This window comes from Mustela nigripes, chromosome 8 (assembly GCF_022355385.1).
Source record: "Mustela nigripes isolate SB6536 chromosome 8, MUSNIG.SB6536, whole genome shotgun sequence".
NCBI lineage: Eukaryota > Metazoa > Chordata > Mammalia > Carnivora > Mustelidae > Mustela > Mustela nigripes.
The window spans coordinates 8,935,947-8,950,905 of record NC_081564.1 but is presented as its reverse complement, the minus strand read 5'-3'; the positions used below and the strand labels follow the sequence as shown (position 1 = coordinate 8,950,905).

General features: G+C 45.6%; 1 protein-coding gene across 3 annotated transcripts in view; it reads right to left on the bottom strand.

The window, feature by feature from the left end:
- Positions 1-14,948, bottom strand: part of ACAD10 (acyl-CoA dehydrogenase family member 10) — a 36,245-nt gene extending 21,297 nt beyond the window's left edge. For 2 of the 3 annotated variants that reach the window (XM_059408428.1, XM_059408430.1), the window contains exons 1-4: positions 14,883-14,948; positions 9,671-9,870; positions 4,937-5,085; positions 2,342-2,536 (exon numbers count right to left, since the gene is read on the bottom strand). In XM_059408428.1, the coding sequence (XP_059264411.1) occupies positions 2,342-2,536; positions 4,937-5,085; positions 9,671-9,857 (531 nt within the window). In that variant the 5' untranslated portion in view covers positions 9,858-9,870; positions 14,883-14,948. The remainder of the gene's footprint in view (positions 1-2,341; positions 2,537-4,936; positions 5,086-9,670; positions 9,871-14,882) is intronic. The other variant, XM_059408429.1, reaches the window with a different exon arrangement.
- Positions 14,949-14,959: the final 11 nt, after the last annotated feature.

Genomic DNA, 14,959 nt, shown 5'->3' with positions numbered 1-14,959 from the left:
AGAGAGAAATCACAAGTAGTCGGAGAGGCAGGCAGAGAGAGAGAGAGAAGCAGGCTCCCTGCTGAGCAGAGAGCCCGATGTGGGACTCGATCCCAGGACCCTGAGATCATGACCTGAGCCGAAGGCAGCGGCTTAACCCACTGAGCCACCCAGGCGCCCCGCTCAATAGGTCTTTTAAATTGTAGCTTCCCTTGGAGGGCTCAGTGTGAACCTGACCAGCTTCAGTTGTCCAGAGGACGATATCATTCCTATAGCTGCCCTGGATGGAAGGAACCTCTGAAAATAACTGCCATGAGCCCGGACCATGCAGGGAGCTTTGCATGCATTATTCTGTGGGGGGCACACAGCTACCCTACAACTAGAAATTGCTATTCCTGAATTACAGATGAGAAAACTGAGGTTCAGGAGAGCAAGTTTGCAAGCTGCAGAAACAGGACGGAACCTGGCCGAGGTTCGGAGCGCTCACAGGGGAGGGAGCTTGGAAGAGGTCTGTATGTGTACTGCAGGGAAATTAACCATCTAAGCAGGTGGGGAGCCAGGCATGATGTCCAGGGAGGTGAGGACTTCATGTCTGATGGGCTTTCTACAAGAAGGAAGGGGGGTGTGGCAGGTGAAAACAGTATGGGCTGCGAAGCTAATTTCCAACCTTCGTGCTCTGAATTTCTGCCTGTCCATTCGACTAGATTTCATGTTCTGAACTAGCACTATCTGATAGAGCCTCCTGCAGTGATGGAAAGGCTGTCTGCACTGTCCGATATAGCAGCCACTAGCCACATGTGGTGAGTGAGCCCTTGAAATGCAGCAACTGGGTGCTCCAGCAGGCAAAGATCGTCCGTCACATGCGACACGGTATCCCTTCGTGCCTCGCCAACACCCTGCACAGAGTAACGGCTCAATGAGAATTTATTCTCTAACTGAAGTTTAAGCAGGTCATCTAAAAATAATTCGTTATCTATCCTAGGATAGTACTCTATTTTCTCTTGGGGAAATGGGGAATCCTTTATAGGTACAGTAACCTCCTAGCCCAGAAGACCATCTCTGCACTCAGTATGTCCTCAGTGTAGTTTGACAGTTTAGCACTGGGCTAGCCAATACAGTATTTGATTATTTACATTTTTTTAAAGATTTTATTTATTTATTTATTTATTTGACAAAGATCACAAGCAGGCAGAGAGGGGGAAGCAGGCTCCCTGCTGAGCAGAGAGCCCAATGCCAGGCTAGATCCCAGGACCCTGAGATCATGACCTGAGCCGAAGGCAGAGGCTTTAACCCACTGAGCCACCCAGGCGCCCTGATTATTAACATTTAAACTAATAAAAAATGAAATAAAATTCAGTTCTTCAGTGATGCTAGCCACATTTCAAGTGTTTAATAGCCATGTGTGGTAGTAGCAACCATATTGGACATTTCCATTACTGCAGTAAGTTTTGTTAGCACTAGTCTCAGGATTAATGCCACAGAAATAGAGAGCAACATCGCTGGTCCTTTTTTTTTTTTTTTTCTTTTTTGAGGGGGAGGGCAAAGGGAGAAGGAAAGAAAGAATCATCTTAAGCAGGGGCTTGAGCTCACAACCCTGAGATCATAACTCTGAGACCATGACCTGAGCCAAAATCAAGTGTCAGACGCTTAGTCAACTGAGCCACCCAGGTGCTCCTTTTTCTTCTTTATTTAAAAAAAAATATTTATTGCGATGCCTGGGTGGCTCAGTTGGTTAAGCAGCTGCCTTTGGCTCAGGTCATGATTCCAGTGTCCTGGGATCGAGTCCCACATCGGACTCCTTGCTCGGCAGGGAGCCTGCTTCTCCCTCTGCCTCTGCCTGCCATTCTGTATGCCTGTGCTCGCTCTCTCTCCCTCTCTCTCTCTCTGACAAATAAATAAAATCTTTTAAAAAAATTTATTTATTTAAGTAATCTCTAGACCTAACACAGGGGCTCAAACTCATGACCCTGGGATCAATATTCACACACCCTCCCAACTGAGACAGTCAGGCACCCCAACAGGACTGGTCTTTAAAAAGGTCAGCAGGCCCTTTAAGACGTGAGGCCCAATGGAAGTTTGTGTGTTATATGACGAATAAGGTTCAAATTCAGAATGTGAAAGAGTCTCTAAAGCTGAGGTTTCAACCATTTGTCAAATCCCATAAATACTGGACTTTGCTGAGAGCTCAGTGACCTTTTAAATGTCCTCTTTTCGTCCTGTTATGTCTAAACCTAGTTTAGTCAAGTTAGTCTGGATAAGAAAACCCATTCACTCAAGATCAGCTAAAAGGCAGCACTTAATGATGACTCCTGAAGCAAGGACAGAGTCTCTGTTTTGATAGTTTGGGTCACTTCAAGCTTACCACATCAAACTGTTTCCGGTCCAGGGGCAAAAAGCTTTTCCCATTGGGAAGATAAAAATTATTGCTCAAGACTGCAGTCCGAAGGCCTTTTGCCCGAATTTGAGTTATGGCCTCAGTCATCACTGGGAACTGCTTTGCCACTTGGTCACTGGTCAGCAGAGAGAAAAAGGAGTCCACGGGTACAGAGGTCTTCACCTAAAAGCGGGGAAGGGAGAGGAGAACTGATAATAATTAAGAGTAGGAGGAAGAGCTTATCACCAACAGAGAAAAATATTGTTGCCTAGGGAATTCTCCTTTGGCTGTTGTGCAGAACCTTGCATACAAGGTTGTAAAAACTGACTTTCCATGCCAATGGTAGAGACTGGAGCCATCTATACCAATATTCCTGATAAGTGAATTCCCTATTTTACTCATGGATTGGCAATCTTCAGAAGTAACAACTGCAAAAGTATATGAGGCAGATCTGATTTAATCCTTAATGATCCAGAAGACATGTAATGATTTTCTTTTTTTTATATAATTTATTTATTTGATAGAGAGAAAGAGAGATCACAAGTAGGCAGAAAGGCAGGTAGTGGGAGAGGGGGAAGCAGGCTCCCCGCTGAGCAGAGAGTCCGATGCGGGACCCGTTCCCAGGACCCTGAGATCATGACCTAAGCCGGAGGCATATGTTTATTGCCTGAGCCACCCAGGAGCCCCTGATTCAAAGTTTTTTGTTTGTTTGTTTGTTTGTTTTTAAGATTTTTTATTTATTTATTTTGAGAGAGAGACAGTGAGAGAGAGCATGAGCGAGGAGAAGGTCAGAGGGAGAAGCAGACTCCCCATGGAGCTGGGAGCCCGATGTGGGACTCGATCCCGGGACTCCGGGATCATGACCTGAGCCAAAGGCAGTTGTCCAACCAACTAAGCCATCCAGGCATCCCTGATTCAAAGTTTTTAATATGTTCACAAGGTTGTGTGACCATCACCACAATCAATCTTAGAACATTTTCATCACTCTGAAAAGAAACCCCACATACACTGGCAATCATTCCCCATTCCACTTCCCATACCCCAATACTCTCAGCCCTAGAAAATTAGTAATTTACTTTCTTTTCCTATAGACTTCCCTATTCTGGGCATTTCATATAAACGGAATCATACAATATGCGGTCTTTTTTGATCAGCTTCTTTCTTTCGTTTAGCACGATGTTTTACATACATATTTGAAATTGTGGTAAAATATACCTAACACAACATTTACTATTTTAGCCACTTTAAGTGTCTAGCTGGGTGGCGTTAAGTACATTCATTATTGTGCAACCAATACAACCACTGATCCACAGAACTTTATTTACTATAATTTAAATCATTTTAGTAGGATTACTGTGAAGTCCACACTTGAGTTAATGTAAATAAAGAACTTAGAACCAGGGGCACCTGGGTGGCTCAGTCAGTGAAGTGGGTGCCTTCAGTTCAGGTCATGATCCTGGGGTCCTGGGATCGAGCCCCATGTCAGGCTCTTTGCTTGGCAGGGAGCCTGCTTCTCCCTCTCTTTCCCACTAATGCTTGCTCTCACTATCTCTGTCTCTCTCACTCAAATAAATTTTTAAAATCTTAAAAAAAAAAAAAAAAGAACTTAGAACAATGCCTAGTACAGAGAAAAGGGTCAATATTATTACTGCTTTTTAAAATTTTTTTAAAACTTTTTTTTTTTTTTAAGATTTAATTTATGTATTTGAGAGAGAAGAGAGACAACATGAGTAGGAAGGGCAGAGGCAGAAGGAGAGGGAGAATCTCGAGCAGACCCCATGTTGAGCACAGAGCCTGATGCAGGGCTCAATCCCAGGACCTGATCACCAGATCACAACCTGAGCCGAAACCAAGAGCTGGACAATTAATGGACTGTGGCACCCAGGCACCCCTTATTATTGCTTTAATTAAGCTTTCCAATCAAAGCTGTTATGCAGACAGCTCCTTTTACAGATGAACAAGAATTGATAGAGCTCAGTAAGGAATACTTTTACTTATTCATATCTATAGCTACAGTTGAGTTCCTGGGAATGGAAGAAATACATTAAAAACTTTTACTATAGGGGCACCTTGGTGGCTCAGTGGGTTAAGCCTCTGCCTTCAGCTCAGGTCAAGATCTCAGGGTCCTGGGATCGAGCCCTACATCAGGCTCTCTGCTCAGCAAGGAGCCTGCTTCCCGCCCCCCCTGTCTGCCTCTCTGCCTACTTGTGATCTCTGTCTGTCAAATAAATAAATAAAATCTTAAAAAAAAAAACTTTTACTATAAATGGGGGATGGGTGTTAAGGAGGGCACTTGTGATGAACACTGGGTGTTGTATCCAAGTGATGTATCAACTACTCCTGAGACTAATATTACACTGTATGTTAACTAACTAAAATTTAAATAAAATTTTGAAAAAAATCAACCAAACAAAATAAATAAAAACTTGAAATATTGAAAAAAAAAAAACAAAGAAATGAAAAACTTAAAATAGATTATTAGGTTTTACCTCTTTATCTGCAGTTTAATCAATTTACCGGGTGAGTGGGGTGTCCCCTATCTGGCAAAAATAATATATAAATTCAAGTGTTTTTATCACTCACAATTTCAGAGCAAAGTCTCCCAAATTCTTGCAAGAAATCCTCTGTTGTTATCTCTCCCCTCATAAGTTTCATCCAGGGCCCATTCTCGCCACCTGAGATCCAGGCCTTCCGTATAGTTCCAGGAGGGATATCATTTTGTAGTTCCCATTCTATAGGAAGTAAAAGATGCAGTAAGTGAAGCACGTGGACCCATGGCCCGGCTTTGGGAAGCCTGGGGGAATTAGCATCCCCGACCCGAGGCACTGCCATGGTGCCAGGCGGATTCTGCTGGGAGTCTGAAGAAATTCAGGAAATGCAAAATCTCAGTGGGAGGCCTCCAAGGCGACAGTGATACTGAGTGAGGAGACACCGCTGCTAAGTGTCAGGTCTTTACCGGCTGCTTGACGGGACTCGACACTGCATTATGTCTTTTCTTCCCAGGTCTCTCATTAGCCGGCTCATTCACGCGGGCTTGGCAGGTAGTAAGGGAATAACATGCATAATAAGCCGGACGCTGCCGGCACTCGTGAACAAGCCTGTCATTTTGTAAACTGTAGTAATCCCGTATGGCAGTGGGGCTGGTGGTACACGGAAATGTTTGCTTGGGGGATGCCGTCTTTGTGGACTAAAGAAGGAAATTTATTTTTTTTTTTAAAGCGTTTATTTATTTATTTGACAGAGAGCCCAAGTAGGCAGAGAGGCAGGCAGAGAGTGAGAGGGAAGCAGGCTCCCCGCTGAGCAGAGAGCGGGTGCAGGGCTCGATCCCAGGACCCTGAGATCATGACCTGAGCCAAAGGCAAAGGCTTTAACCCACTGAGCCACCCAGGAGCCCCCAAGGAAGAAAATTTCTATCCACAAGATGCTCACACAGTGAACAGATCAGCATTTGTCTACACTGGGGACCTTTAGACAGGGGCTGCTTTTTCTTGTACAAGGTTGTTTTTTCTTTCTAAAATATAGCTTCTACGGGGCAAAAATACATGAAGCGGGGCGCCTAGGTGGCTCAGTTGATTAAGCAACTGCCTTTGGCACAAGTCATGATCCTGGAGTCCCGGGATCGAATCCCGCATCGGGTTCCCTGCTCAGTGGGGAGCCTGCTTCTCCCTCTACTCCCTGCCCCGGCCATCTCTCACTATCTCTGTCTCTCTCTCCAACAAATTAAAAAACAACAACAACAAAAAAAAAACCCTTAAAAAATATATAAAACTATTGTAATTATTTCTAAGACATAATATGCTTTACACATTTTTTTTTTTTGTTTGGATAAAATAAGGCCTGTGCACTGAAAATATCTCACCATAGAAAGTATAAAATAAGAAAGTAAAATGATAATCTCATTCTTCAGAAATAATCAGTGTTACTGATCTGATCTATCCTTCGAGAACTGCAAGACTTTTTTTGAGAGAGAGCATGTAAGCAGGAGAGTGGGGAGGGGCTAAGGGGGAAAGGGAAAAAGAATCTTTTTTTTTTTTTTTTTTTTAAAGATTTTATTTATTTATTTGACAGAGAGAAATCACAAGTAGATGGAGAGGCAGACAGAGAGAGAGAGAGAGAAGGAAGCAGGCTCCCCGCTGAGCAGAGAGCCCCATGTGGGACTCGATCCCAGGACTCCGAGATCATGACCTGAGCCGAAGGCAGCGGCCCAACCCACTGAGCCACCCAGGCGCCCCGAATCTTTTTTTTTTTTTTAAAGATTTTTATTTATTTATTTGGCAGACAGAGGTCACAAGTAGGCAGAGAGGCCGGCAGAGAGAGAGGAGGAAGCAGGCTCCTTGCTGAGCAGAGAGCCCCATGTGGGGCTCCATCCCAGAACCCTGGGATCATGACCTGAGCTGAAAGCAGAGGCTTTAATCCACTCAGCCTCCCAGGGGCCCTGGGAGAAAGAATCTTAAGCTGACTCGACCCTGAGCCTAAGAGTGGCTCAGTCCTACCACTGTGAGATCATGACCTAAGCCAAAACCAAGAGTCGATGCTTAACTGACTGAGCCTCCAAGGTGCCCCGAGAATAGCAAGGCGTTTAAAGCTCAATCCAAACAATCCTACTTGTTTAATCTGAGAACTAAAGTGTGTCACATTTTTTATGGTCTGAGAATTGGCAAGTACATAAGGGAGCTGGCACTCTCATATACTGTTGATGGGAGTGGGAACAAGCACAACCTCTATGGAAAGCAAAATTTTAAATGTATATCCAATGCAGTAATCCTACTTTCTAGGAATCTCTCCCACAGATAGATCTATAAAAGTCAGCAAAGGATATGTACAAGGCTGTGCAGAATTACTTGTAATAAAAAGAATCAGAGGGCGCCTAGGTGGCTCAGCTGGTTAAGCCTTTGGCTCAGGTCATGATGCTGGAGTCTCTCGGGATCAAGTCTTGGGATCAAGTCCCGAGTCTTCCTCTGCCCCTCCCCATACTTGTTTTCTCTCTCTCTCAAATAAAGAAATAAAATCTTTTTTTTAAAGATTTTTTTAAAAAAATTATTTGACAGGCAGACATCACAAGTAGGCAGAGAGGCAGGCAGAGAGAGAGGAGGAAGCAGGCTCCCTGATAAGCAGAGAGCCCAATGTGGGGCTTGATCTCAGGACCCTGAGATCATGACCTGGGCCAAAGGCAGAGGCTTAACCCTCTGAGCCACCCAGGCAACCCAAGAAATAAAATCTTAAGGGGGGGAAAAAAAAAAGAGAAAGAACCAGAAACTTAAATGTATATTAATAAATGGCTTGTTAAATCACCTATGGTACATTCATATAACGGACTACCTCACAGATGTATAAACTAAAGCAAGGGTTTGCAAACTTCCAGTTTGAAGCAAGGATGGCCTGGGAACCAACTCTGTGTCCCATCTGTTTTTGTGAGTAAGGTTTTATTAGAATACAACCACACCCATTCATTTACTACTGTCACTGTTTTCTTGCCACAACAGCAAAACAGAACAGTTGTGGTATGGCTTGCAAAGCCTACTTAGCCCTTTATAGAAAAACCTTGCTAACCAAAACACACCTTGGTAGAGGTTACACTGACATGCTAGCCAGGGACATTCTACCCAGGGAGGAGGTCAGAGAAGGCTTCCCAGAAGCGAAGTCTTAAAATCAATACTAATAATCACCACAAGATGTAGTGAGTGTGCAAGACTCCAGGCACTGAGCCAGTAATACACTGCTTCACTTACCATCAAAAGTACCGGGAGGATTTGAACAGGTAGACAGGACGGGGAAGGGCAGCTGCCAGCAGAGGGGAGAGAACTTGCAAAGACACAAGAGTGTAAATGTGTTTGGCAAGTTTAAAGAACAAGTCAGTCCATCGCAGCTGAAATGTGGGCGATGCTGCAACACAAGGACAGGAGGGCTAATCTGCAAGAGGCCTTCGGATACCAAGTGAAAGCTTCTGGACTTCATCTAAGGGGCAAAGCACAGGCACTCAAGGATTTGAAGCAAGGAAGGGAGGGGATAAGATCTATATTTCAGAAAGGTAATTCTGGGGGCTGTGTGGAAGGTGGCACAAAACCCAGAGTGCTGCAGGTGGGGGGCGGGCAGAGACTGACAGCTTAGGAGGCTCACGTGATGGTGCAGGTGGGGGAAGATAGGGAGCTAACCCTGGGCCGAGGCACACGGAGAGGACAGAAGCGAATAGGTTCTCCAGATACTCCGGAGAAAGTTAAGAAAACTTTCAGTTCTGTCCAATGATCTTGGTCAAAAGGAGACTCGGCTGCCGGTCAAGGAGGCAGGTTTGTGGCGCGGGGAGTAGGATGGCTGTTGGGAAGGTGGGAACTGCCCGGTCGTAAATGCCAGTGGAATATGAGCAGAGGAATAGAGAAGCTGAGGGCCCAGCTGCTGCTGGAGGTCAAAAACTGCTGAGTCCGCTTGCTTATTAGCTGGGTCATGTGAGAAGGGAAACCTTCCTGAAATGAAGCCAGGCGGCCAGAAGGGGGAGTCCTCACGCCCTTCCGAGTCCCGTCAGTTACAGAACCCAAAAGAACAATCTTCAAAAGGAAAGGATCATCACTTCCCGGCCTCAGCAGGAGAAAGATGTGTGCTTAACTCACTACCCCAGCACCTCCGCTGATGAGAAATCATTGTCGCCCTGAACTCCTGCCTTTCTCCAGTGGACTTTTGTTCAAAACAAGCCCTCCCAGTTTCCTCCTCTTTCTCCACAAAATAATGTTCCTCTCCTTTGTGGGACTAGCCTGTGGTGTTGGCCATAGCTTGCTTGTCCCAAACTGCAATTCTCTTGCTATTCCCAAACAAACTCATTCTCTTTTTAAGATTTTATTTATTTGACAGAGACAGAGATCACAAGTAGGCAGAGAGGCAGGCAGAGAGAGAGAGGGGGAAGCAGGCTCCCTGCTGAGCAGAGCTGGATCCCAGGACCCTGGGATGATGACCTGAGCTGAAGGCAAAGGCTTTAACCCACTGAGCCACCTAGGCACCCCCAAACTCATTTTTGCTGGCAAAATAACTGCTTCATGTTTAAGGTCAATAGGAAATATTTACTCAGGGGCATGTAAAACCTGTACTTGGGTTCGCTTAGCATGGAAAACTGCCCAAGCAGCCACCACAGTAGGTCAGTTCTTCTGCCTTTTTTCCTTCCTGCTGGCTGGAATGAGAACGTGATGGCAGGAGGTGAAGCAGCGAAGACAGGCCATGAGGTGACATGAAAATGAAGAGCTGCCCAAACGTTCCTCTCAGCCTCTCCTTACACGCTTCATTCCCCCTGCGCCGACCCTAGTTTCCAAAAGTGAAACAGAATGAAGAGCTCACCTGCCGCCACTCTCCCTGGAGAAGGAATGAGAACTCCACTCATGTCAAAAATCACCGCTCTGTAGGTGCCACCTCCAGAATGTGTCCATCGCCTGGCTCGCTGGAGCCTCCTCTGGCTGTGTTTCGGGAAGGTTGCCCTCCAAGCCCACTGGAGATGTGAGGACCGGAAGAGCTGCCTCATGTACATGTTGAGGCCAAGGCTGCACGAGAAGAAGACACAGGGCACAGCTTGCTTTCTCTGCCTCCAATCCTGACCTCCATCCGGGGGCTTAGGCGTGCCAACTGGACATCTCCACTGATCTCCCGGAAACACTTCAAACAACCACTAGAATTGAGCCCTCCCAGACTACTCTGTTTTCTAGGCTCCTTAGCCCGGGAAAAGGTTCCACCATTCAGCTAGCTGCTCAAGCTACAAAACTGGGATTTGCCCCTGACTTCTCTCAGTCCCCCACTTGGCCACCTCAATTCCATGTGCTCTATGCTGTTGTCTTCCTTCTGAAAATCGCCATCTACCTCTCTCCACTTACTATCCACAGATGGTCTTGCCTACAGATCGTTGCAACATGTTAGCCTCTTATTGGGTTCCCTTGCTTCTTCTCAAACTCTTCGTTCTTTCTCCACTCTTCAAGCAGAGTTGAGTGTGCCTTCAAAATTGCAAATTTGGCCACATCTTATTCCCATTTAGAACTTTCTTTTTTTTTTTTTTTAAAGATTTTATTTATTTACTTATTTGACAGACAGAGATCACAAGTAGGCAGAGAGGCAGGCAGAGAGAGGGGGGGAAGCAGGCTCCCTGTTGAGCAGAAAGCCTGATGTGGGGCTCGATCCCAGGGCCCTGGGATCATGACCTGAGCTGAAGGCAAAGGCTTTAGCCCACTGAGCCACCCAAGTGCCCCCCATTTAGAACTTTCAATGTTTCCCCACTGCCCTCAAGATAAACTCTCGGTTTCTTAACCTGCCCCAAGAGGCCCTTTAAGATCTGTCCCCCTCCTTGGCAGCAACTCTCCCTCTTTTTTTCACTTTAATCTGGATGATGTGGACATGCAAATCTACATGCAGCTTCTTCAAACACATGATGTTCTCCTCCAGCTACCATGCCTTTTCTTGTGCTGTTTCCTTGCCCCGGACTTCTCCCTTCTACCTGTTACCTGGCTAATTCCGAAGTGTCCTTTAGGTTGTAGTTTACCTGTCACTTCCTTCATGAAACCCCCTCTGGCTACCAGAAAAGACCGATGAGAAGCCTTTCCTGTATACTCCCAGAATGCCTGGTACTGACCTCCTCCTAGTACTGACGGTGCCTCCCATCACATCAACAGGCTCCTAACTGTTCCCCATTTGTCTCTTTTCTAAACACACTTTCAAAAGGTAAAAAAAAAAAAAAAAGCCTATACACACACAACACACACACACGTATATAGACACATATCTATATATGGGGGTAGAGATAAACCAAATGTGGCAGGATTTTTAGTCAATCTCGGTGAAGGGCATATGATTGAGAGTATATAAGAGATCATTCATTGTATGTTCTTTCAACTTTTCTCTATGTCTGAAATAAAAAGCTGGGGTGAAAAAAAAATGATGAAAGCAAATTCCATTTGCAGTCAGTTCCACATGAAAATCTTTGCTTTTCTATAGCTTCAAAGCTTACTAAAAATCAGGTTTGAACAAAATACTATGGGAAGACAGCCTGTAAGTTTACAGGAGTCACTTCCGTGAGGCCATCAGTGTTCAATAAAACATAGAAAACTCTAAGGAAAGGGTTCTCGAGCAGTAAATCTTCAAGATGATACTATGTTTGGGCGCCTGGGTGGCTCAGTGGGTTAAGCCGCTGCCTTCGGCTCAGGTCATGATCTCAGGGTCCTGGGATCGAGGCCCGCATCGGGCTCTCTGCTCAGCAGGGAGCCTGCTTCCTCCTCTCTCTCTGCCTGCCTCTCTGCCTGCTTGTGATCTCTCTCTGTCAAATAAATAAAATCTTTAAAAAAAAAAAAAAAAAAGATGATACTATGTTTTTCATGTAATTGGAAATTTGCAGAATGGGGGGGGGGTTAGGTTTTGAAATGAAAAACTCAAAGGTTGATTTGCATGTTCAGTTTTACTTAGGTTCCCATGCCACGGCCAGAGTTTATGATGAAAGGAGTTTATTTATAGGCTCATAAAAGCGTCAAAAACTTTGTGTCAGGGCTTAATGGCGACGAAAGGCGTCTCTGGGGCCTGAAGGGCTGACTTGCATCTCCACGGAGGGTACTAATGGGTGAGTGGGCAATGCTCCCATGACCAGCCTGGTTATTCCTTCCAACTAGAGATGACGGTTCTGTTCTAGCCACTTCCCAGCACTCTCTTCAGAGAGGCCAAAACCCTGATCTCTCCCACCTCCAGGCTTTGGTACCTGCTGCGCACTGACCGTGACGGCTTTCCCTGCTTCATCTGCATATACATTTCCACTCGTTTTTATAACACAGCCTCAGCTTTATCTCCTCTGCAGAGGCTTTTTTAAATTAATTATTATTTTTTAAAGATTTTATTTATTTGTTTGACACAGAGAGAGATCACAAGTAGGCAGAGAGGCAGGCAGAGAGAGAAGGGGAAGCAGGTTCCCCGCTGAGCAGAGAGCCCGATGCGGGGCTTGATCCCAGGACCCTGAGATCATGACTTGAGCTGAAGGCAGAGGCTTAACCCACTGAGCCACCCAGGCGCCCCTAAAATTTATTATTTTTTTAAGTAGGCTCCACACCCAGCGTGGGGCTCAAACTCAAAGAGTCTCATGTTCTGCTGACTGAACCAGCCAGGCACCCTGAGGATTTTTCTTCCCAGGCAGCCTCTAGTACTACTTTTTTTTTTCTCCCCTTAAACTCCTATTGTTTCTTCTCCATACCTTCACTAGAGCATTTACTCCACGACACAGTAACTGTTTGCATGCTCATCTGCTCCTATCGTTGTAAGCTCCTTAAATCAAGGCCCATCTTGTTTTTTTCATCTTTGTATATATTTCATTTTTGTATATACCCATCCCCCTGGGGCCCAGCACTGTATCTAGACACACAGCAGGTGTTCAGTATAAATGAGCTGGAAGGATGAATTACACTGGATGAATGAGAAATGAGGGAAGGCAGCGGGACAGGTTTAGTTGTTGATCGCCACAAAGACCGGTAACAAGCCCAACTTGCCCGTCACTAGTCAACTATTCTCTGGAACTAGCGTCTTCCTTCTGTACCATTCTGACTTTCAGAATGAGATTAGTATGATAATGTAGCCTTACTACTTAACTCATGCTTTTATAAATATGCACACGTGTGTTGTCACATATTAAGAAGATATTTCAGTAAAGAGGTTGAATGTGGCTCTGGAATCAGACTGCCTGGGTTTGAATTCTAGCTTTGCCACTTACTGTGAGATCCTCAGCAAGTTTCCCCAAGATTCAGGTTCCTTCTCCCTCTCTAAATGGGAATTATTATACACCAGTCTCATAAAGTTGTTACTATTACATGAGATAAAGTATGTAAAGCACGTAAGTTAGTAGCTGGCACTCTATTAAATGTTAGTACTACTGGGGCTCCTGGTGGCTTAGCTGGTTTAGCATTTGATTCTTGGTTTCAGCTCAGGTCATGAGTTCAAGGTTGTGAAATCAAGCCCTGCGTGGGGCTCTGCTGCTGGTCATGGAGACTGCTTAAGATTCTATCTCTGGGACGCCTGGGTGGCTCAGTTGGTTAAGATTCTATCTCTCTGTAAGACTCTTAATCTCACAAAACAGTGGGTTGGGGGGCGGGAGGGAGAGGGTGGTTGGGTTATGGACATTGGGGAAGGTATGTGCTATGGTGAGTGTTGTGAAGTGTGTAAACCTGGCGATTCACAGACCTGTACCCCTGGAGCAAATAATACATTATGTGTTAATAAAAAATAAAAAATTTTTTAAAAAATTAAAAAAAAAACACACTAAAAGAAAAAGATTGTCTCTCGCTCTCCCTCTTCTTCTCCCCACCCCCTTCCCTAAAGAAAAGAAAAGAAAAATGTTATCTATTACTGTGGTATACTCTAAAAGGTTCATGAGGTCTCGCACGTTATACTCACATACTATGTGACTATGGCATATGAATTTTCACAGCCATTCTCAACAAGGTGTGATTTTGGTCCCAAGGGGTCAATTGACAATGTCGCGGTCCATTTTTGGTTGTCACCATTTGGGGGGGTGCTACTGGTATCTAGTGGGCCAGACCAGGGAGGCCATTAAATATCCTATAAAGTATAGAACACACACCCCAAAGAATTATTGGGACCCAAAATGTTAATAGTGCAAAGATTGAGAAACCCTGATCTAAACAGTGTGTATTGATTGAAACCTATTTCGTAAGATGCAGTCACACATAGCATGGGTTAATGTTATATGTACATGTAGTCCATGGACCCACACGTGTCCAGGATGTGCTGTGACACATCTTAGAAATCCTTATAGCGTATGCTTGGAATAGCATCCTGTCTATGTCCGACGTTTAGGTATTGATTGTGGCTTCCAGTATCTATATGCTGAAGGCAGTCTGACATACCGGAAAGAAAGCTGAATTTAAGAAAAAGCGATACATGTAGAGCCACAGGCTCTATTTCATGCGCATGACTGTGTATTATCCAATTTTATGTCAAAACCTAGCTCAAGGTCATCCAACCGATCAAGGTCGACTCCATTTGAGCAGGAACTGTGTGCTTATCACGAAAATGGGACCACCCCAGCAGTGCTTAGGTTCTCAGTAAACATTTGTGTTATGGGGCGGGGAGCAAGACCCAGATCTTACTCCCAACACCGTGCGCTAAATCAGCCCACCGCCCTATCTCGTCAGAAACTCCGCAATCGAGTCCCTATTCCTCAAGGGCCTTCAGAGAGGCGGAGACCCCTCTCTGCACGTCTCTGAGCTTTGGTGTACCTATATGTAAAGTGTGGCTAACACAAAGCAACCCCTCCAGCGCTACAGCGAGGGGTCCGACACAACAAAAGGGCAAGAGCTCGCCACAGGTCACGGTTCCTCCCACAATTCGGGGACCTCGCGGACCCGGGGACCCCTCACCGTCGGGAGGCAGCCTGGGGGTAAGACCTCTCAAAGAGGTAAACTCGAGCCTGAGCGCAAACCGACGAATCCGCCTAAAGATGCACCCAGCTCCTCAACCTTCTTAAGCCTCCTCCTCCCAAACCTCCTCAAGACCCGGTCGGGGAACGCAGACTCACCTCCGCGCCGTTACGCCAGTCACGTGGCGGCCACCCTAGCCAATCAGAGCGAGCGCTGCTCCGCGCACGCGGGTCGG